Source organism: Lycium barbarum, chromosome 6 (genome assembly GCF_019175385.1).
Source record: "Lycium barbarum isolate Lr01 chromosome 6, ASM1917538v2, whole genome shotgun sequence".
Classification (NCBI taxonomy): Eukaryota; Viridiplantae; Streptophyta; class Magnoliopsida; order Solanales; family Solanaceae; genus Lycium; species Lycium barbarum.
Genome location: NC_083342.1, coordinates 124,014,103 through 124,037,383, shown reverse-complemented (window position 1 = coordinate 124,037,383; position 23,281 = coordinate 124,014,103). Strand labels below are relative to the sequence as shown.

Here is a 23,281-nt window from a genome sequence, read left to right as displayed (position 1 = left end):
AAATCTCTTTAATGAAAATACTAACTCTATGTTTGATGTGTAGCCGGGTGTATTATTAGAAGCCGCCCCCCAACCCCACCAAAGTCGAAGTAACAAATATAGTAGTATTGAGTAATTGAATACTAAAACGTTAGCAGGTGAAGAAGACCTAGGAGGAGGACCTCTACTGGTTTACTCCCTCCGTCCAATTTATGTGAAAATGTTTGATTAGGCACAGAGTTTAAAAATGAAAGGAAACCTTTTAAAATTTGTGGTCTAAAATAAGCCATCAATATTTGTGTGGCTATAAATCATCTCATTAAGGATAAACTGGAAAGTTTAAAATTAAATTGTTACTAAATAAGATTTCATTTTTTTTGTTTTTGACTGACTAAAAAGGAAAGAGTGTCACATAAATTGAAACAGGTGGAGTAATATTTTTTGTTTTTTATTATTGTAGGACTCTTAAACTGTCCGCATGCTCTGACTAGGGAAATTATATTCTAGATCATATATAGAAAGAAACAAATTTTATATTATTAAGGTCAAGATACATATTGATATTGGTATGGTGTCGTTTATTGAGAGTTTTTTTTAGTTGCTATACCAAGATGTTGTAGAGAACAAATAATGTAACATAATTGTTGTGAACCAAGTTGACTCCAGAAGGGTCTATGGGATAAAAGTGGTAAATACGACTGAGGGAAATTTGCACGATTGCCCTTATTCGGGGGTGGTCTTTAACTTTTGCCCATAATTTTTTTCCTTCGTCTAAAATACCCTGAGGTTCCAGGTTCGAACCCCAGCTCAGTAAAAAAAAAAATCGCAAGGCAGAATTTCGTAGCAAGATTAGGCCTATTCGGGCTTGTAGAATTCTAGTAGAGTTTTAAAAAAAAAAAATCTGCCTTGCAAAATTTCGCAAGGCACACTTTTTCCTTAAGGCAAAATTTTCATGAAGCCTTGCCTTGCGATTTTTTTTTTTTGAGCGAGGGTTCGAACCTAGAACCTTGGGGTATTTTCGACTACTTTTTGAAGAGAAGGACAAAAATTAAAGACCAACAATTTGAGGGCCAAAAATTAAAGACTAGCGCCTTTGAAGGGCAATCCGTGCAAGAAAAAAAAAAGTGCTACTAATCCAGTTGCGATTTTTGGGCCGAGTAAAATGTTGGATAGTTTTATTTGGAATCCAGACCCATTTAGAAACCAGTTAAAAAGGACTGGGGGTTGAAAAGAATGGTTATGCATATTGTTGAGAAAAATGTTTGTTCCTCACATCCCCTTTCTTTGAGCCTATGTTTCTCATCCCCTTCTGGTTTTCTTTTCGTTATCTTCTTCAATTTTTCCTATCGTTTTACCGGTAGATTGTTGTCTATAATTACCTTGTTAATTCCATTTTTCTATTGTAATTCTGTGTTGCAGTGTTTGTGTCGTGAATTTGGAATTGTTACATGTATAAGACAATGAATTCCAAATAAGCTTGATCGTTACAGTGAAATGTTGTATATAGTTATTTTCCAATATTACTCCTTTTTAAATTACAATGACAAGCTTGTAATATGGATCATATTAGTTCAAAATTAAGAAACTTCAACGGTCTTCATGTAATCATGTTGAGATGAGTGAATTCCTCTCGTGTGCAAACCAACTTAGTCGTCAGTTTAATAAATTTTAACTTTAATAGTACAGTGGTGTAATATGTACCAATGAAGATTTTAGACTAATTAAATCTACGGATTATTGTACACATTATTTATTCGCCTATCCAGTATAATGCTTCTCAGTCAACATCTAGTAGATCGATCTTTTCTTTTTTTCCCTCTTGGCAAGTTAGCATGTTACTATCAAATCTTAATTTCTCAAATTAGATAAATAAGATTTGGTCTTTTAGTTGTTGAAGGAATAAAGTGTTTAAAAAAAATACACATTGATGACTTGTTAATGCAGAAACCTAATGTACAATTTGTTTAAGGGAAAATTGACTTCGTAAGACTAACTTTTCACTTTATTGTTACTTTCTTTTTTTTTTGTACTTCACCGATTATTATAATTGATGATTAAATTGGTGACTTCTTCTTAATTGAAAGGCGTTCCTTTTTCAACTGCTATTTTTTTTTTTTTATCATTAGGTTATTCCCTAACCGACTAATTTCCATGTTACTACTATATATGAGCAAGAATGGAGAGTTTTTTGTAGTCCTCACAGGATTAATTTTGTAATTTCCAAGAGCTATTTTTATAGGTGACATGTGTTGTTCATTTGTTGTTCAACTTTAAGAGTTTGTCTTATTCCTCTTTTATGTTGCCCTTAATTTAGTTTAATATTACTTTAATTGTCATCACATAATTTGATAAATAAGAAAAAAAACACTTCTGAAATATTTTGCAAGACCCTAATTCAATCTCTCACTCCCCCCCACCCCCCCACCCCACCCCAACCAACTCTTTTGCGTTTTATGTATTGGTTAGTCACTAATTTTCCAAGTGGTAAAACAAATATGTTGTTCTTTTTTATTTTACTTATAAGCTTTTGTCAACAAAAATATAATAATTCATGTAGGAGTGCAATTATTCATATATTTTTTGTGTGTAGTTTTCAAATATGTAAATTTATTTTAATGATTTAGAAGTACTATAAGTCCACATAGTTAGTAATTCAAAATATTCTAAAAGAAAATTAAAAAAATATAGTAAAAGAAAAACGATCTGACTACCCAAATAGTAATACCTTCACATAAAATGAGAAGGAAGGAACACTTTTTTTCCTTAAAAATAATGAAATCAAGATACATATTACACTATGCCAATATAAATCAACTAAGACACATCAGACATTGTGCATATTCATTATTCATTGCTTAATGATTCCATCTTCTGAGATGGGTATCACTAACATAGATATTTACAAGTCTATTTATAGATCCTATTTTCATGTCATAAGCTCAAAAAGTATAGATTCCACAAACAATATTGTTTATGGCACTCCTCTAGAGATTTTAAAATTTTACATTACCATGAATAAGTTTTTTGAGCTCTTATATGGTGAGCTTGCTATTGAAAATAGTGCCTTTAGGGTGGCTAATAAAATAAATGAATATAGTTTTGGGTTGTTTATTAATTTGAGCTTAAAATCAATCGTCGCATTTGTTCTTTCTTCTTGAAATATTTTGCAAAAAGAATGAACCGATCTATTTGATATTGAATTTCCACAATAGATATTGAAATACCCAATGCGATAAAGAAAAATAGAAAAACATTTGCAAACAAATGATTAGCTTCATCAACAGACTGTTGCTTTGTAATGCATTAGTTCATTTTCAATCAATTAATAACGTCACTTATTCACTATTAATAAGTCATAGTGTCTTTATTTATTTGAGGTTGAAAATCGTGCCAGCATTTCTTGGACACTCAAATATCTTTTTTGCAATAGTTGGTTAGTCAATATTGATTTAGCTCAGAAAAAAATGAGTAATATTAATCCAACATATGATAAAGTTCAATTTGAATTATTGGACACTATATTCTCAAAAGCCTTCAATGAAATAAAAAAGAGAAGAGCTCTAATTTGAACATAAAAGGAAATTCTTCTTTAACTTTCAAATACTTTTATATTATGATGTAGTTTTTAAGATTTTGTAGAAAATGGCAAAGTACCAATCCTTCTATAGCGTCACTCCAATAGAAGTAATATATATATATATATATATATATATATATATATATATATATATATATATAATTTGAACTCAAATGAATATTGACAATATTACTCCACAAAACTCATCTCAGGCTAATATCATATAAAATAAAAAGTGTTTGGGCAATCTCATGAGAGGAAATCATGTTTGAATATGCAATTTAGATTTCTTCAGTTGCAGTTTTTTTTATAAACAAAAAAGCCCCGCAAGTTGTGAAAATCATCAAAATTTTCTTAATTCTTATATAATCTTACCAAATGAGTAAATCATAGTTCATAATAAAATTTAATATGCTACTAGAAGGTCTTTCTAAAAAATACAACATCAATTGATCAAACTTTAGTTCAATAAAAAGGAAAATTTAACATGAATAGTAATGTAACTACTCTTTAATATAATCCTCCCACATGGTAAACATGATTGGTAAATATATTTTACCAACTTGCAGATTAATATTTCATACAAATGATTGGTAAACATGATTGGTAATTATATCTATCAACTTATGGGTCTTTTTTTTTATAAAATATAAATGTATGGGTCAAATTTTACATTTATATTTTTTGAAATCATGATTTCAAATCCCAAATCATGCCTTTTTAAATGATTTGGGATTTCATCTCATGAGATGAAATCAGAGATAAAATCGCTTCATCTCATGAGATGAAATCGCATGGCCAAACGCCTACTAAGTGTCCTTTATATTTTCAATAGGCATATTAATCTCTGAAATGCAATATACAACTCTTAGAAAAATACAGGACATAAAATAAAAGTTATTTGTTACATATTTCTAAAAAACTTGGTTATATTGTACACGCGATCGATCACAACCAAACAAAGAAGACCTTAATTTGGTCTTACTAATCTATACTTTTTATATCTACATATATATAGTACATACGTACATATTTGTATCCACAAATATGTCTGGCCCTGTGTGTTATAATTAGAAGCCACCCTCCTCAAAGTCAAAGTAACAGATACACTGAATTTTAATAAAATATTAGCAGGTGAAGAGAGGAAGCCTTCTGTTAGTTTAGTACTATCTTCCTCTTCTCTTATTGGTTGGGCACCATAGGCTCATAAACTGCATGCTCTGACTAGTAAATACAACTATGTTCTAGATCATAGAAAGAAACAACTTTATATCATTGTGGCCAAAATTAAAGTATATATGTATAATAGTAGTTAATTTTTAATTAGTGCTTTTATGGATTAAAATGATAAGCTTGTAAGTATAGTATGCAGTGAAATTAGTGTTAAAATTATAAATTTCCAGGTTGTTATTGTTGAGATGAATGAATTCTCGCATGTAACCAACGTAGTCATGATCAGTTTAATTGAGTTTAAATGTGAAATAGTAGTTTAATAGATCAATGCAGTGGTTGATCTTATTTTCAAACTTAACAACGAAATAAGTTGTAGTCTCTGATGATGTCAATAAAGATTTAGAGTACTAATTCATTTCAGATTATTGTAAATTCATTTTAACTTGGGAAGTTGCTTTTATATCTTATTTCTCAACCAAGTCTCCTTTTCCTCAATCGATCTTCCTTATTTTCATGACTATTTCAAATGGACGTACGGATTAGCTGAGTCCTAGGTAAATCAATTTAGTCTTTGGAGTTGTTCAAGGAAGTTAAATTAAAAATTCAAGTGATTAAAAAATTAATTACCGTCAATGACTTGTTAATCCAGAAACCTAATCCACAATTTGTTTATGGGAAATTAACGACCAATTCAAACGAATGTTCATCTATAAATACACAGCTCTTTTCTTGTTATGTTTGTCAAAAATCAACATAGCAATTAATTAAAGATCATTTAATTTGAATTGTTTCATAAGATAGTTTATTTCTAGTAGCAATGTCTCTCAAGTCAATTGTATTAACCATAGTCATTATGGCTGTGTTATCTTCAATGAGCCATGCGTTTGATCCTAGTCCTCTCCAGGATATTTGTGTTGCTGTTGACGACTCCAAGGCTGCTGGTAAAATATAAAATTACAATTATGATATTTATAGTTTTTTATGAAGGTTTATGCACATTTATTATAGCCTTTTTGTTATTTTCTTTTAATCAATTAGAGATTCTTTTGCAGTTTTTGTGAATGGAAAAATTTGCAAAGATCCAATGAAGGTTGTGGCGGATGATTTCTTTTTCTCTGGTATAAACATGCCCGGAAACACTTCAAATCAAGTTGGATCAGCTGTAACTAATGTGAATGTCAACAATTTACCTGGACTCAACACTCTGGGCATTTCGTTAGCACGTATTGATTATGCGCCATACGGTCTCAACCCACCTCATATTCACCCCCGAGGAACTGAGCTTATTACTGTCATTGAAGGCACACTTTATGCTGGCTTTGTCCTTTCAAACCCTGGCCCAAATATGAAGAATAGACTCTTTACCAAGATTTTAAAGGCTGGAGATGTGTTTGTTTTCCCATTTGGTCTCATTCACTTTCAATTGAATATTGGAAAGACGAAAGCTGTTGCAATTTCTAGACTGAGTAGTCAAAATGCAGGAGTTATCACTGTAGCCAATGCAGTATTTGGCTCAGAACCACCAATCAATCCTTATGTTCTCACAAAAGCGTTTCAAGTTGACAAGAAAGTTGTGGATTATCTCCAATCGCAATTCTGGTGGGACAACAACTAAAAAGATATTTCAAAATATATTGATCTACAAATATTTATGTCCTATTTACTTGTGTCTTATAAATAAGTAATCTTGCCGACGGCAGGCTCTCCATTAGTGTGATGTATTGGATGAGGATATATTATGTCTTATTATGGAATAAAATTAAGTTTGTTGTGTGTGATATTTTATTCCCGGGAACAAAGTACAAGCGGAAGAAAAAATGGCAGAGTGCTTGTACAATTGGTATACTTTATGTATACCATGCATTATCACCCTCCACTTTTTCTATGCATAAAGAAATTAAAGGCTACTTTTTTTTTTTTTTTGTCAAAATTGAGTTTAAGTTTTATTCAAACTTTAGCCAATCGATCTTTCATAAAGTAATTATATGCAAATCGTCGTAAAGTCGCCTAGGGATAGCAATGGTAGAGGTGTTGTTCACCTATCACGTCCGCCCACATCCGTTCATCCCCTTTTCTCCTTTCTCACACTCCATATCTGAAGCTTGCAGGCTCGAGCCATGAGCGATTTCAGCTGATTTTTTGGTAAGTCCCATCCCATTTCCGTCTCATTTCTTCTTTTGAATCGCTCAAAATCTTCCTCCTCTTTCTTCTTTTCAAAAATTCAAAATCTTCAACGTTAAATATATAAGGACTCCTTCCAAGATGGATAATATTTACAACCGTTAAATATATAAGGACTCCTTCCAAGTTTCCACGACCTGGTCTAGACTAGTACAAGAGCGACTAATGAGTTCAGATTACCACTACATTCTAAGACTCAACCTCCGTCCCTGAATGAAATGGGAGGAGGCCTTCCAGATAGGCACCGCGTATTTCCACATATGCTTCGATCAATCACCTGAAACAATCTACACCCCAAAGAGGGTGTAACAAGTGCAATATCAGTACAACCATGTGTACTGAGTAAGTATCATAGGCCGACAATGGTTAGTAACACATATCAGTAAAAGAATTCACAGATAAACATGATAATAACCCAATCAAGTCATACGTCTATCTACCACACACTGTATATCAATACCTTTAAGCATTAATTTCACTCTAATAATTCACCAGTCAATCTTGCAACGATCTCTGAACTCACATATCATTAAATCGATCGTTTCAGTCTAGTAGTCAACTCATCATTAAGACACCCGCTATCCTACATCACATAGAGACCAAACATATAACTAATCTTATTGACGGTCTATGGGATACCTCAACAAGTTCAATCAATGAATCCAGATTCAAGTACACGTCATTGCCTGAGTAAAGCATCTAATCCCAAATGTGCCAAGTCTGAATAAATCAATCTGAATCCAATCATCACAAATAAACACCAAATCATCTCATACAAGCCATTGTTGACACCCAATTTTGTCCCTCTTTTATTTAATTTACTCGGGTTTTTCTAAATTTACTGACAAACTAAATACTTTATTTTTTTTAAATATTTATTGCTACTACTATTAATATCACTATTTTTATTTTCAACATTACAAGCGTTACTTTATCACAAATTTTAAATGTTCGTCATCGTTTTCATTTTCGGGTTTGGAGTCGTTAAATTAATTACAAGACAACACTTTGCAAAATCTTTATTTTTCTACATATTAATTATTAATTGTCTTTACATAGTATATGTCGTACTAGTTATTAAATTAGAAACCCAAAATAATTTAAATAAAGGAAGAAGGACCCATATTTTCGGATCAACATTTAATACTCAACCCACATTATCAGCCCATATTTAAATTAATAGGCCAGCCCAAACGGACCAGCCCATTACCCATGTTTTCAACAGATCCAGCCCAACACCCGGTCCAGCCCATCCCTTTATCACTCCAACCCTAATCCCTTTCCCCTTCTTTTTCACCCTCAGCCGACACCCCCCATCCCCTTCAGCTCTCTCTCTCTATCGTCTTTTTCTCCTCTCACCACTGCACACCCCACGTTCCTCCCCACTCCTCTGCACATCCACACTCCTTTGTCCCTCACGTTCTCTCCACCATCGTCTCTCCCATACGCTCCCCCTCTCCTCACCCTATAAAGAGAGAGAGATCGAGCAGAAATGAGGGGGGGTATTATTTTTAGAGGATCTGATTTGAGTTGTTTTGGAAAAAAAGATGATTCAGTGTTTTTAAAGGATTTTTGGGGGGAGATTCAGTGTTTTTTTTTGGGGGGAATTCCATTTTTGTTTCTTGACATCAGTTCGAAATTCTAAACCTTATTTTTGTTTGCTCTTTTATTATTTCGGGGTCGAGTATGTAAAAGTTTTTGGAGGATTTGTTTGGAGAAAATGGGGATTGGGAACTCAACGTTTTCAGAGGAAAAGGAAATAAAACAAATCAAGAAAAAAAACCCGATGAACTGAGACAAAACAAGGACTCAGCGTTTTTGATTGGAAAGAACAGAGGGCATTCAACATTTTGGGGGAACTCCATTACTTTAGAAGTTCGAATCTGCTTCACTTTAAGTTTGTTTCGAGCCATTTTTATTTACGTTTTTTAGGATTACTAAAAAATCAAACCAAACTTCCTTTAAAAAGGTGTTCGGTTCTGTCGAATTTTTCGATTCGAAAGACTTTTTCTCGAGTTCGAATTCGTCGCGTTCAAGTGTAGATTCGAGACTTGACGTCCCCACTTCACTGCACCCAACAAAGGTAACTCTCCCTCCTTTAGTTATTCTGTTTGGTTTCAGTTTGGTTATGTTGTTGTTTTGTTTACATTTCAGTTAAGCTCGTAGAAGTAGGATGTTTTCCTGTTGTTACTATCAGTAGATTAGTACGTCTGTTTGTGATGTATTTATCAATTAGCAAGGTATACGATAAAATGTTAGTTTATATGATGCGTTGGTCAAATGATCATGTTTAGCTTAAATGTTGTTGTTAAAAATCAAGTAAGCTAGCTCAGAATCTATGTCGATGGCGTTGTTATAAGGAAATCACATCATCGATAATGCGTAATATAAATATTCCGCTGAATCTGTTTGAGTATAATGGTAACTGCTTCCTATTCATCATGATGATTAAAATTGTTACAGAGATATAAATATCGAAATTTTGTCGCTTATCTTAATGCGCTATGGGAATAGAAGAACATGTGATGTTTAACATTTAAACTGGAAATTTTCTTAAGGTATGAATTCAGTTCTATTTAAGAAAGAATATTAGGAAAATGGCTTTAATTTTGACCTTGCGTGATCATATTTTCGAATCTTTCAAACCTGTGCCAATGTCCAGCTTCAGTTCGTTAGCGATTAATCAGCCGAGAATCATCTTGCATTAAAATTGAATAGTCTTTCCTATTGAAACTTATGAATAAATGTTGTAGCTAATGGACCCAAGCTTGCGTTCTTCCCTGTTTGAGGAAAGTAGGAGTTCAATGAACTAGCAGGGTGTTGCTTTCTAAAAAGAGGGGTTGGTCTGAACTTGCTCGTTTATAAATATGTTAACTTGTGCTTAACCTGCCTCCATTTAGCTTAAGCACAAAATTGCTAGGAAGGTGTTTGATATTGATAAACAGGTCTTAATTCTCTAAAGAATATCCCCTGTACCTGCACATGTTTCTCCCTCAAAAAAATGCTTGCATAAACTTTGGTTTGGTTGTTATTGTTATGATCGGCTGAACCCGAAGGTTCTGGCAGTATCTTGACTGCCACTTCAGCATGATAACTTGTGCCCTCTCAAGGGTTAAATTAACCTACTATGAATTGTGGTTATTTGTTGTTTGCTATGGATGTTATCTTGATAAAACAAGTGCTATATTTTGAGGGATCAACTATCTGCATTGTTGCCCTTCTCTTTGCTGTTGCCTTTAGTAATTTGGCTGACTTTCAATGCATTTTTGCTATTTTTCTCAGAATCACAGTTTAGTTTTCTTAGACAATTCGACCAGTCTTATTTCTGTTCAGATTCTTCACTGATGTTTACGTTAATTCCAATACTTATCTGGTTGGTTGTTTGAGTTAGAATAGGTTAAGGCGTCGAAAATGCTTATTAGCTAAATAAAACTGTTTGTCGTGTCCTGTTTGCATTATCTTTGTTTTTTTCTTTTGCCTACTATGTGCATTCAGCTTTCCTTGTCCATTGTAGTGGCTCAATTGTTCGCATACATTTCCCTTGCCCATTCTTTACCCCTTTCTCATTCAATCATATCCCATAAGTTCTGCACTTTTCATATCTGTTTTGGCTGGTCGTATTTGACATGGGAATTCATTTGTTTTTCTTCACATTGTTTACATTATAGTAAATATAATGTTTTGAATTTGTTGGGCATAAGTTCTTCAACTTTCTTCTTTATCCTTCACAATTGCTCTAATCCTACTTTTTTTTTCCCCTTCTTTTGCATGATATACCGGAGTTGAAGAGTCTTATTTTAAGACTCGATGTCACCCCGCAAAGGCTTGAACGTGCACCTGCTCTATCATTCTAAGCTATCGTTCTCCCGATATTCATCCGAACAAATAGGGTGGTTAGCCAAATAGCGAACTGCTGAAAACGTCACTTTTCCATCGGAGCTAAATAATGGCTTTACTTCATCCCTTCTTAGTCGTTGATACTGCTTATTTGCTAGATTGATTTGCTATTTTATTTGTGTTGTGATTACTAGTTGTCAACAATTCCACTTTGCTTAATCTTGCGGGGTCGTCCTCCAAATTGATATTAGGATACTTGTTTGATCACTTGGGTATTTCCTCTAATTGAGAATGCGTTTTTTCTTGTTTTTATTTTTTAAGCCTCAATTGCCATCTGTTTGAATGAAAGAAAATAGTTGGTCTTCATCTTAGATTCATTTATTTACTTTGGAAAATCGTCAATTTCATTCAACCCATTTTAGCTTTGTCTAACATTTGAACACATATTTGTTAGCAACCTTTACACAACTTGTATTGAACTAATATTCTTTCTATAAAACTTTTAAACGTTTATTAAAATTAATCTTACAAACAAACTGTTTTCATTTATCAATCAACGTAACTCCCTTTCTCCGAGTATTCATAAAACATTGCATCATCTTGCGTTTTCTTCAGTTTATTTACAACTAAACTCTCTTTATGTAAATCATTATTTTCTATAAGTCCTATTTTAATAGTACTCTTACATGTCTATCTATAACTTTAGCAGATACTTAAAGCTATTTTCTTATCTATAATATTATATTTATATTTAGCCTAATTGATTTTAAGTCCGGTCGGTCAACCATTATTAATGGGTCTTAAAGGATGCCTAATACCTTCCCTTTAGACTAATTGAACCCTTACCTAGAATCTTAAGTTTCGCAGACCTTAAACAGAGCTAACTTTAAACATAACTTTAATAAACTTTAGGTGTCCTAATTCACCGTAAATAATTAGGTGGCGACTCCTTAAAAACAACAAAAACAGGAATCTCCAATATGTCGTACCTCTAAATTGAACTCCCGCGGGTTAAAATGGGGTGTGACAGCCATAATGCAATGCAATGCAATGTCATGCCATGCAAATGAGGTGTACACATGTACTCCGAACGGAAATATCGACGTCTCGGTAGTACAACCCAGTGTGACTCGCGAAGTCTAAGTGCCACCCGTCCCGAATCTTTGCCCAACAGACAGACGGTACCCTAGCTAATTGTTCACAGGGGGAGTCTCACTGGCATCATTCTGGGGGACCCGTGGAGTCTATGCACTAACAACGATTTCGGGATATCATCGGAATCGGCCATGCAACAATGATGCCGGAATAGATCATCGGACATCGGCCATCTCACAGTCACTCAAGTAAAAGAATCTGTCAAATATCAGTTTCACACAATCAACGATTCCGAAATTGAGCCTCGGACATCGGCCTTCTCACAATCACTCAAGTAAAAGAGTTTATCAAATATCAGTTCCATATAATCAACGATTCCGGAATGGATCTTCGGACATCAGCCTTTTCACATTCACTCAAGTAAATAGTTTATCAAAATATCAGTTTCGCTCAATCAACGATACAGGATCATCACTGGGTATCGGTCATGCATCATGAATATGAGAGAATGCGTGCAATGCATATGTAAATCGATCAAGTCCAATATCACAAGTACCACAATGGGGTACGCCAACAACGTATCCTATCACGATACCAACAGTGGGTATGCCAACAATATATCAATATCACAATACCAACGATAGGTATGCCAACAATGTATCTAGATCACAATACCAACAGTGGATATGCCAACAATACATCCGAACCACAAATACCACAGTGGGTATGCCAATAATATATCCGTACCAAGACGGATAACGAGATCTAATCTCTATCAATAACTCATGGCATTGAGTCAATACAATAGAACTGTCAAGCACAACACAACGGGGTGGCTAGTCCCAACACACAACAGGTCAATCAATTGATATACATTAGTACCACTTCCTTAAATCAGCCTATTAGCTTAGAACAAGTAATCTCACCTTACACTCACAATTATTTGTCACAACTTTTTTTAGAACTCAATCACAATCGTTGGTGTATTTTATCCTCCCATTTATCAACTAGGTTCACTATTAATGGCATAACACAATAATCACATATTATGAAAATTTCTCATCTTTAGACACAACAATAGGTTTCACCCGCTACTTTCAAGTCACATATATCCACCGATATTAAAGAAAACCCACATCAAACAACCTAAGGAATTTACAGGCCATAAGCCCGAACACACAAATCACACAACAATACCATCCTAAGATTCCATCCCAAATCTCCAATTCATATACATGCATTCTCCGTTTCTTCTAATACACGAATATATGAAACAAACCGGAGTCTACCAAAAGGGAAGCCATAACATACCTGGCAGCCGAACAGGTGCCACGAACCCCCCACACGTTGCCTTGTCTTTCGAAGCATCTCCAAATAATCAAACTCTATCACATATGAATCCTATGTAAGAAACCATGAATAATGATACCCATATTGGCTACTTTCTATTCGGGTCAAATTTCAACCCTTAATTTAGGAAAAAGGGGCCCCAAGGGCAAAACAGAAATTTTATGACCAAAATACAAAAGTCAATACTAAAAGGTCAAAACCCATTACTTTAATCATAGGAATACTCAATTAATTCTCAAAATCATCATTTATACGAAAACCCCCAAATTTGGGTCTAAGAACCCTAACTTTGATTCAAGAATTCGAACTCTAGAATGGAAGATTATTGCTTAACAAGTCTAGATATATTATTATCTAGCATAAATAGCAACATTAACATCATTTATTCACAATCTAGGAAGCCAATTTGTTTTAAGAAACCCCCCCATAAATCCTCTTTGATTCTATGAGTTCTATGGTTATATTAACAATTAGAAGGTGAAACTAAGTAAGTAAGAGGTTAAGAACTTTACCTTAGGAAGAAAATGGCTCTCTAGACCTTCAAGTCACCTCCAAGAGTGCTTACACGAGTTTTTAGAATCCTCGTACACAATTTGGACCGCGAACTCCTCCAACTGTAACTCACACATCAATGCAACAGAAATCTTGACTTTATCACCTCTATCCAGGTACTGTCCCATCTTCCAGTGGCTTAACCATGTGATACCTTCGACAAGATATGGGACACCCATTATCACTGGACTGTAGGTCCAGTTTAGATCCTTAGTCTCATTGTTAATCGTAATGCGATTTTCATTCCAAAATCCTTCATGGTCTATGGTGCTTATGTCACTATTTTTGTAAATAATACAAATATTCAAACTATGAATGTGGTTATCAGGCACCAAAGGTACATTGAAACGTATTGGATTTCCTATGCTTCTATATGCAAACCACGGTGGCATCCCAGTTTTGGGAAGAGAAGTGCTGAATATTCCAAACTCATAGAGACCCTATTCAAGCGAAGAGCCAAGAATATTAGCATGCATAAATCAAAAAGGAAGAAGGAAGATTGGAAACAAAGAGCAGACTCATAAATAAGACACAGATACAGAAAGAGCGTACCTGGATGGGTCTTATCCGTCTGGTCTTGGTGAGGAAGTTGTACAAATTTACATGGACCTTATTCAGGATTTCTATGTCTATCAGGCTGAACATATTGGTCAGGTTAGAATCAAAACTCCCAATGGGTTTTAACTGGAACAGTTCCTCAACCACTCTTAGTTTTCCACAGTAAAAGCCAAGAAAACTTAAGGATGTCAACAAGTTTGGTAAATTTGTTATCACTTCTAAGGATCTGCATTCGTGGATACTTAAGGAATTTAAAGTCTTTGGAAGCTCTGGAAGAAACTGAAGCTCTCTACAACGCTCCAGCTGAAGCGATCGAAGGCGAGGAAGATATTTGATGCCCTTAGGCAGGCTAGTGATTGGGTTTTCATTAAGAATCAATTCTTGCAGCATAAATAGGTTGCCAAGGTCACATGGAATTGCATCATCTGTTACTTTGCAATCAACGAGACTTAAAATTTGCAATGAGCGTGATAGTGAAGCCAATGTGAAACTGAGAGACTTTGAACCATCTCTTGGATTTGGCGGCAATGACCAAAAAACTGACCCCACTAAATTCTTGTCAGCCATGGAAAAAGGTGGTTGATTTATTGGAGTCCCACCTGCATAAAGTTGCTTCAGAGATTGCATGTTTTCCCATGGTATGGATGACCAGTCAAGTATGGAGCACCAAGATAAAACAAGCCTTTCTAGCAACTGAAGATCACCTACACTTGTTGGAAGTCTCCTGAGGTTTTCACAGCCTCTTAGGTTCAACAGAAATAACTTTTTCAAGCCCCCGATTGATTCATCAATCTCTATCAGCCTTTTGCAATGCTTGAGAAATAACCTCTCAAGATTGGGAAGCTCCGAAAAGTTGGGACTTCTAGAAAGGTTATATGAATTACTGAGATCAAGGATTCTCAATAGTCTTAGAAACTGTCAGAAAAATAGGTAGAAATTATCAAGGTTATATGAATAACATTAATCCAATTAGAATGAAAAGCATATGTAAAATGGCAGGTAGAGTATATATTGCACAGTACCCTGGTTCCACTCCAGATTTGCTCCAGCCTGCTGTAGCGCATCTGTAGAACAACCAGGCTCTCCAACGGCAGATCATCGTGTATCTGTCTGTATGGAAATTTGCACCAGCATAGCCATCTTAGCTTCCTGGGGAATTCCTCGTAACATCCCTTGAGTGATGTACTGTCAAGTTGGAGCAGCCTTAGTTCATGCATTCTTGAAAATGCATCTGTATCAAACTCCTGCTGTTTTGGTTCTAACACTAGATGAGTTGATCCTGCAGATTTTTGGGGGGGGCAAGGGAAGAAACTCCTAAGGCGACGTCTCTTTATGGGATTTTCTTCAGATATAGACTTTGCTTCTCTAATCTTACGAGCATACTCCAAAAGGTAATCTCTTGCTATAGTTGGGTCAGAAAATGTCTTGGGTGGTTTATCTTTATTCATTGAAATACAGAGGCTTAGTCCTTGTATAGTATATGCACCCTGTTCAAAAGCATATATAGTCCAGTTAAGAACGTTTTAGGGGAGACAATAAGGCATTTAATACAAATGAAGTGTTAAGAAAATGGACCTTGGTCATAATTCAACCCAAAAGCTCCACGAAGTGAGGATTACCCAAGATTATATAAGGACACAACATGCAATTTCCTCAATCAATGTGGGACAATCTAAAACTCCTCCTCCCCCAAGCACGCCCAGGTTTAGACAATTGGAGTGTGGATAATATAACATGGGATTCAATATTGGGAAGTACAATAACATGGATGTGTTTGGCTCTGATATCATGTTAAGAAAATGAATCTTGTACCTAACACAATACTAAGCTAGCTTATGAGGTGAGGATTGCCCAGAATCATATTCTGTCAACCAATGTGAGACAATCTAACATAAAGCATTGATCTTACCTTCTTTTCGTTCAAGACTTTGATGCAGTCTTTGTAATGCCACAGGCGAGTGCGTTTTCCAGGATCCCTGGTTGATTCTTGCCTTACAATTTCTCTTCCCATAGCTCTAACAGATTGGTGCATCACAACTTTTTCATTTTGATCAATGGTTAGGAGAAACCTGTCAATCAGATTCTGGATACCAACTATTACATAATAACCACAACCTTCAAGAACTGTAGCCACAATGTTTATGTTCTTTGCGACGAAGAAACAGGCAACATCGAGGAATAAGTTCTGGTCATGATCATCTTGCAATGAGTCATAGCTTACTTTTAGCTTTTTAGCAACATGACTGTTAGGGATCGCTTCCAACTTACTGAGTGCACTTTCCCATACATCTACATCTTTTCCAGACAGAGAAGACCCAACAAGTTGAAGAGCTAGAGGAAGTCCTTCACAATGTTTTACCACTCTTTCTGAAAGCTGCTTATAGTGTTCAATTGGCTGGCTCTTCCCAAAGGCATGCCAACTGAATAGCTCAAATGATTCTTCTTTACTCAATTTATCAACCATGTTGACCATATCAATTTCATAAGCTCGTAGCAACTCTGAATGCCTAGTTGATATGATAATTCTGCTTCCAGGGTGAAACCAATCTCGCATTCCTAGGAAAGCATCCAATTGCTCTAGTCTATCAATGCCATCTAAAACAACAAGAACTCTTTTTCCATAAACGGCAGCTTTGATTTGATAGATTCCTTCATCAATGCTCTGAACTTTTGTTTTTTGTCCTCTCAGAATATCAGCTAGAAATTGTTTTTGCATATGTATAAGTCCATCTTCATATTCAGAATATTGTCTTATGTTCCCAAGAAAGCTGCTTCTTTCAAAATTCTCGTAGTTTACATTGAAGACATACTTAGCAATTGTTGTTTTTCCAATTCCGCCCATACCACAAACTCCAGCCACGCTAACTGTACCTGTCCCATTTTTTAACCACAGATTAAGGTCTTTCGCCCGAGAATCTATTCCAATTAGATAAGGTGCAATGCCTATAACTGAACGATTTATTTTCTCTTCAATTACTTTGATGATCTTCTCAATAAACTTTGTCTTGTTCCTACAAGAGCAGCATATCATAACACAAGGACCAGACTTTAGAAGGTAGAATCACAAACTTCTCATCCAAAAACAGAAAGAAGAAGGCCATCACATTAATGTCAGATTGATGTGAGACTTAAAAAAAAAACATGCAACCAATGAACTGTTCTTGAATAATGACAACATCCAAAACATTTTATCAAATTATAAGTTCAGAGGAGACAATATCAAAAGAGTAATGCAATGATTTGTCAGGAAGACACAGTACATGGGCAACACCACATAAAACTTAGGTGATAATGGAGGTTACCTTTCATTTTGGCCCTGTAAAGTCATCCCCCCAAGACTAGCTACTTCTTTGAGTCCTTTCCTCCATCCTTCGACCCGCTTAGCCCATGCTTGATTATCTTCTGAATTTTCCAGCAATTTCTTTTCATGTCGAGCAAAAGCTATAGCAAAGCTCCCCAATTGATTTTCGACATCAGACGAATCAACATAATAGAAAACAGGAAGAATGACATGTCCTCTGTTCTTGTTGTTCTCCAGGATCATCACAAGTTCATCAAGGCACCAGCTGGAAGAGGCATAGTTTTGCGACAAAACAATGACTGATCCCTTTGACTGATGGATAGCTTTATCCAGTTCAGAGTTAATGTTCTCTCCTCTTTCAATCTCATTGTCATCCTTAAAAGTACGAAGACCCTCATCAACCAAAGCCTCATAGAGCTGGTTAGTGAAAGTTTTGCGAGTGTCTTCACCCCTAAAACTCAAGAAAACATCATAAATACATTTAGACCTGAACTTGGAGGCTTCTTGAACTTGTTCATATGCCATTGGTCAAAATAGTAAAACAAATTTGGCAGCTTTTCAGTAATAAGGATTTGACCCTTGGCAGAATGTAATCAATTGGTACAAGATTTAAGCTTAAATCTTGAAAGAATGATCTTTGTTCTTGTTTAGACTTATTTCTCTCTTGTATGGTTAGACCTTAGAAATATTGATTCTTGTTTATCTTGTTGTTTTCTAGTTCTTTAGTCCAATTATCTGACTTTCATCTTTGTTGGTCGATAGTTTTCATGTATTGTAGAATATTAAATTAATCAGAGAGAAAAGAAACTGTTTTTCCAATGCAAAATGCCCAAACAAAAGACAAACAAGAAAAATGGAGTGCTCGTTGTCATACTTAAGCCACATCCTAGGAAGTTACTGACTGGGGAAAGCAAATTCAGCAATCTGAAGTGAGCCTCTGCAGTGCAGGACACCCTTTTTCAATATAAAATGGTTTGTTTGGTTAAAAAACAAGAAACGTGAATTATCTCTTAGCAATAGATGCACTTGCCTCAGTAACTGATTTATTTCTCATTTCCGTTATTTCACTTTTTGTCACTTTTGCTACTGGTTTTGGCTAAGTTTACATTGTTCCATCATAAACGAATAAATTGTTTTTTTCCGTTCCACAACTTTTTATCAAATTTTAAGTATGTCGCTTTGCAGCTATCATTATTTGATATGGTTTTTCATTTGTCTAAAATTGCTGCTTTCGTCTAATTGACTTAAAGGTTAACCTTTTCCGATCCTACGAATCGTTCTTTCTGTTTCTTCCTTTCTTTCCTTTTGTGGTCATGTAACACCCTCTCATTCATGGCATAGGAATAATTACTCGGTGAGAATGAAATTTACAAAATATATAGCAGATAGAAAGTAGAAACTTTAGCATAGGGTATTGGATTTACATACTACAGAGAGAACAAACACAAAATGTTACTTTATCAAACATCTGAGAAGATGCAGAGAACCACTACTTGATCAACAATACTCATCAATCTCATTATACCATACAAAGGGGAATATGAACTAGGGGATTCATGTCAACATTAATCATCTCATCCTTTTAGCATGGAACCAGAAGTTGCAGCATCTGTATTTGTTTCTTCTTCAGAATCCTTGACTAAGAAATCCAACCAGCCATTCGTGCGCCAACCATCGTTCTTTGAGTTTTCTTGGTAGATATCGAGATCATGATGACAAAGAAAGTAAGAACCTGTGGTCACTTCAAAAGCAGAGATATCAACTCCATTAATAAGATCTATTTACCTCATACACAATTTGGACTCCGAACTCCTCCAACTGTGAGCCATGCATCAACGCCACAGAAATCCTGACTCTGTCACCTCTATCCAGGTACTGTCCTATCTTCCAGTGGCTTAACCATATTATACCTTCGTCATCATATGGGACACCCATTATCACTGGACTTTAGGTCCAGTTTAGATCCTTAGTCTTATTGTTGATTGTAATGCCATTTTCATTCCAAAATCCGTCTTCATGGTTTATGATGCTTATGTCACTATTTTATAGACAGTACAATTTTTTAAACTATGAATGTGTAGATGAGGCACTGAAGGCACATTGAATTCTATTGGATTTTCGTTACTCCTATATATAAACGACTGTGGCATCTCATTTATGGGGAGAGAAATGCTGAAAATGCCAAACTCGTAGAGGCCCTATTCCGAACAAAGAACCATGAATATTAGCATATATAGATCACAAATGAAGAAGCAAGCTTTGGAACAAGGTAGCAAGCGCACCTGGATGGGACCTTTCCATCTTGTCAAAGTGAGTAAGTTGTACAAATTTACGAGGACCTTACTCAGGATTTCTGAGTCCACCAGGCTGAACATACTGGTCAGGTTAGAATCACAGTTCTCAATGGGTTTTAATTTGAAGAGCTCCTGAACCTCTTTTAGTTTTCCACAGAAAATCTAAGGATGTCAGCGAGTTTGGTAGATTTGTCATAACTTCTAAGAATTTGCATTCCATGACACTCAAGGAATTTAAAGTATCAGGAAGCTCTGGAAGAAACTGAAGCATTTCACATTGTGCCATCTGAAGTGATCGAAGGCGAGCAAGATTTTCGATGCCCTTTGGTAGGGTAGTTATTGGATTTTTGTTAAGAATCAATCCTTCCAGCATACAGAGATTGCCAAGATCATTTGGAATAATATAATCTGTTATTTTGCAATCAGCAAGATCTAAAATTTGCAATGACCGTGGCAGTAAAGCCAGTAAGAAACTGATAAAAGTTGAATCATCTCTTGGTTTCGGCAAACGTGAGCTAAAGACTGACCCCAATACGTTAGCCATACTCGTGGACAAAGGTGCTTCACTTTTTTCAGTCCCATATGCATAGAGTTGCTTCAGAGATTGCATATTTCCCCAAGGTACAGATAACCAGTCAAGTCTGGAGCAGCCAGATAAGAAAAGCCTTTCTAGCGACTTTAGATCACCTACACTTGTTGGAAGTCCCCTGAGGTTTTCACAGCCGGTTAGGTTCAACAGAAACAAATTATTCAATTGCCCGATTGATGCATCGATCTCTATCAGCCTTGTGCGATACTTGAGAAATAATCTCACAAGATTAGGAAGCTCTGTAAAGTTTGGACTTCTAGAAAGGTAACTTGAATTACTGAGATCAAGGATTCTCAGTCGTCTTAGGAACGTCAGGAAGAAAGGAGGTGTCATATGAAGAACGAGTTTAAGTTTGGTACACCATCAATGTATCTTTGGAACTCCCAGATAAATTGGATCTTGATGTGGAAAATTGGAGATATGAGATTTCGATTTTGAAGGATGTAGCAGCCACCCCGAGGCCAAGCCGAGAATCTGGGATCAAAGCTAGGCTCAAAATCCAGATTCCAGTTAATAGGAGACCGTCGATGAAGATGGGGGATAAAGTTGATGGAAAGGTCAAGTCAGACCACGTGCGTGGACAGTTGGACAAAAACAACTTTAATTCAAATTCAAAATTTTTTGGGCCCATGCCTAGCCGATTCAGTGATAGGGTTTCTTTTCCTTCTTTTCATCACAGGCCCAATGAAGCCAGCTGCTCTACTTCTTTTAATGGAAAAGTGTTGGGCCAATCTGAAAACTATTCTTATTATAACAGAAGCCCAAAAAGAAAAGCCCACAATAAATCAAAGCCTAATTTTTTAAAGACACATCAGTGGAGTCCAACAGGGAAAACTCTCGAAAGGAGAGTGCTAGAAGATACGCTCTTCTCTCTAGAACAGTCCTAGCACAACAACAACAACACAATCATCTCTCTCCCACATGCAGAATTTTTGGAGACTATTTCAGAGGCAGATGACGAAGCAGATGAAGCAAAAGTGTTCATCAACAATCTCAGGTTTCTCTCTCAAAGATTGGATTGGCCAGAGGCGACCTCTTCTACCTTGGTTTTTTCTGATACAGATTCTCACAATGAATCACTCCATCCCTATTGGCGCCAAAATGATCAACTGGAGACAATAATCCAAGAACCAAAATTAGTGGACACTTCAAAATGGTCAAAGCTAGTTATGGGGAAGGTATGCAAGGCCTTTGGGATCCATGCAAATGGGTTCAAACATGAAATTTTTTATTTAATCATGAGAATGCATGTAAATAGACAAGCTCAAGTACAGAGAAAGAGTTCAAATGACACGCCTATCAAGAAGAAACAGGGGAAGAAGAAAGGGGAGATTGAAGTCCAAAATCTAATATGTGGGATCAATTACGAAGGGAGCAACATGAAAAACAGGGGCAGGAACCACCAAAACTATTCCAGATGAAAGTGAAGAATTTAAGCTAGAACATCAGGGGTCTTAACGAGATGGATAAAAGAAGTACCATCTAATCACTAGTAAAAAAAAATGGAAAGCAGACATTGTGTGTATCCAAGAAACTAAAATGGAAGGTTTGAGCACTAACTTGATACACTAAATCTGGGGGAATAGATGGGCTGATTGGCAAGAGCTGAAAGCCAGTGGCACCAGGGGAGGTATCATAATTATGTGGGACAAAAGATTGTGGAAATGCATTGATTTCCATGAAGGATGCTTTTCTATTACTTGCTTCTTAGAGAGCCTCACAGAGGATTTCAGATGGGGATTTGCAGGAGTCTACGGTCCTCACACAAACATTGAGAGGGAGGAATTATGGCATGAATTGGGCGGAGTTAGAGGTCTATGGGGTGAAAATTGGGTTGTGGGAGGAGACTTCAATGTGTGTAGATATGTGACCGAAAGATTGAAGTGCTCCAGAAGATCCAAGGCTATGAGGTGTTTCTCAGAGACAATTGAAGATCTTCAGCTTATAGATTTACCACTTCAAGGGGCTCAGTTCACTTGGTCTAGAGGGGATACTTTGCTACAAGCCTCCAGAATCGAGAGATTCTTAGTCTCTTCAGAATGGAATGAAAGCTTCAAAGTCATCAAACAAATAGTGTTACCAAGAGTTATCTCTGACCACAATCCCTTACTGCTAGAGAATGGGGAATGGGATTCACCACCTTCTTACTTCAAATTTCAAAATATGTGGTTTCATTGACTTGATGAGAGGATGGTGGCGGAATTATGCAGTCAGTGGCAGTCCAGACTTTGTGCTTACCCAGAAAATGAGGAACTTGAAGAAAGATATTTCCAATTGGAGCAAGGAAGTGTATGGCAGGTTTGAATCTAAAAGAAGCAAGGCCCTAGAGGAACTGACTCTCCTAGAACAGGCAACAGAGACCAGGCTCCCAACTCAGGCAGAAAAGCAGAAGTTCACAAATTTGAAACTTGAGTTGGAACAATTAGCCAAAGTTGAAGAAATTTCTTGGAGGCAGAAATCAAGATGTTTATGGTTGAAAGAGAGGGACAGGAATACCAAATATTTTCAGTCTTTGGCCAATTCACATAGGAGATACAATTCTATTGATAAGCTCATAATTGACAATGTTATTTCAGAAGACAAATACATGATCAAGGGGCAAATTCTGAACTATTATCAAAATCTCTTCACATAAACTGAAGATTGGAGGCCAACCTCCAACTTTGAGATAGTGGCTAGTTTATCAGTAGAAGACAGTGAGGGGCTAGAAGTGGCTTTTGGGGAAGAAGAAGTTTATGCAATCATCCAATCTTATGCACCTGATAAAGCCCCTGGACCAGATGGTTTTACAATGG

The 23,281-nt window shown here is 35.9% G+C and overlaps 2 protein-coding genes and 1 long non-coding RNA gene across 3 annotated transcripts; 2 read left to right on the top strand and 1 right to left on the bottom strand.

Moving 5' to 3' along the window:
• The first annotated feature begins 5,487 nt into the window (after positions 1–5,487).
• LOC132600116 (germin-like protein subfamily 1 member 13) lies at positions 5,488–6,507 on the top strand. The gene is made up of 2 exons (XM_060313226.1): positions 5,488–5,670; positions 5,782–6,507. Exons 1-2 carry the CDS (start codon positions 5,547–5,549, stop codon positions 6,342–6,344), a joined length of 687 nt encoding a protein of 228 aa, XP_060169209.1. The 5' UTR covers positions 5,488–5,546; the 3' UTR covers positions 6,345–6,507.
• Positions 6,508–13,771: 7,264 nt separating this feature from the next.
• On the top strand, positions 13,772–15,295 carry LOC132600115 (uncharacterized). The gene is made up of 2 exons (XR_009567127.1): positions 13,772–13,860; positions 14,073–15,295. It is a non-coding gene; the product is annotated as an uncharacterized LOC132600115 (long non-coding RNA).
• Positions 15,296–16,169: 874 nt separating this feature from the next.
• On the bottom strand, positions 16,170–18,128 carry LOC132644582 (disease resistance protein RPV1-like). The gene is made up of 2 exons (XM_060361169.1): positions 17,605–18,128; positions 16,170–17,313 (listed from the first exon to the last, which is right to left on the bottom strand). Exons 1-2 carry the CDS (start codon positions 18,126–18,128, stop codon positions 16,170–16,172), a joined length of 1,668 nt encoding a protein of 555 aa, XP_060217152.1.
• Between the last annotated feature and the right edge of the window lie 5,153 nt (positions 18,129–23,281).

What these genes read in the sequence shown, in the direction of transcription:
- LOC132600116 (XM_060313226.1), top strand. Translation starts at nt 5,547, where the DNA reads ATGTCTCTCAAGTCAATTGTATTAACCATAGTCATTATGGCTGTGTTA. An exon ending in TGACGACTCCAAGGCTGCTG is followed by an intron (nt 5,671 to 5,781) that starts GTAAAATATAAA and finishes ATTCTTTTGCAG; the next exon opens with TTTTTGTGAATGGAAAAATT.
- LOC132644582 (XM_060361169.1), bottom strand. Translation starts at nt 18,128, where the DNA reads ATGGCATATGAACAAGTTCAAGAAGCCTCCAAGTTCAGGTCTAAATGT. An exon ending in TTACAGGGCCAAAATGAAAG is followed by an intron (nt 17,314 to 17,604) that starts GTAACCTCCATT and finishes CTGCTCTTGTAG; the next exon opens with GAACAAGACAAAGTTTATTG.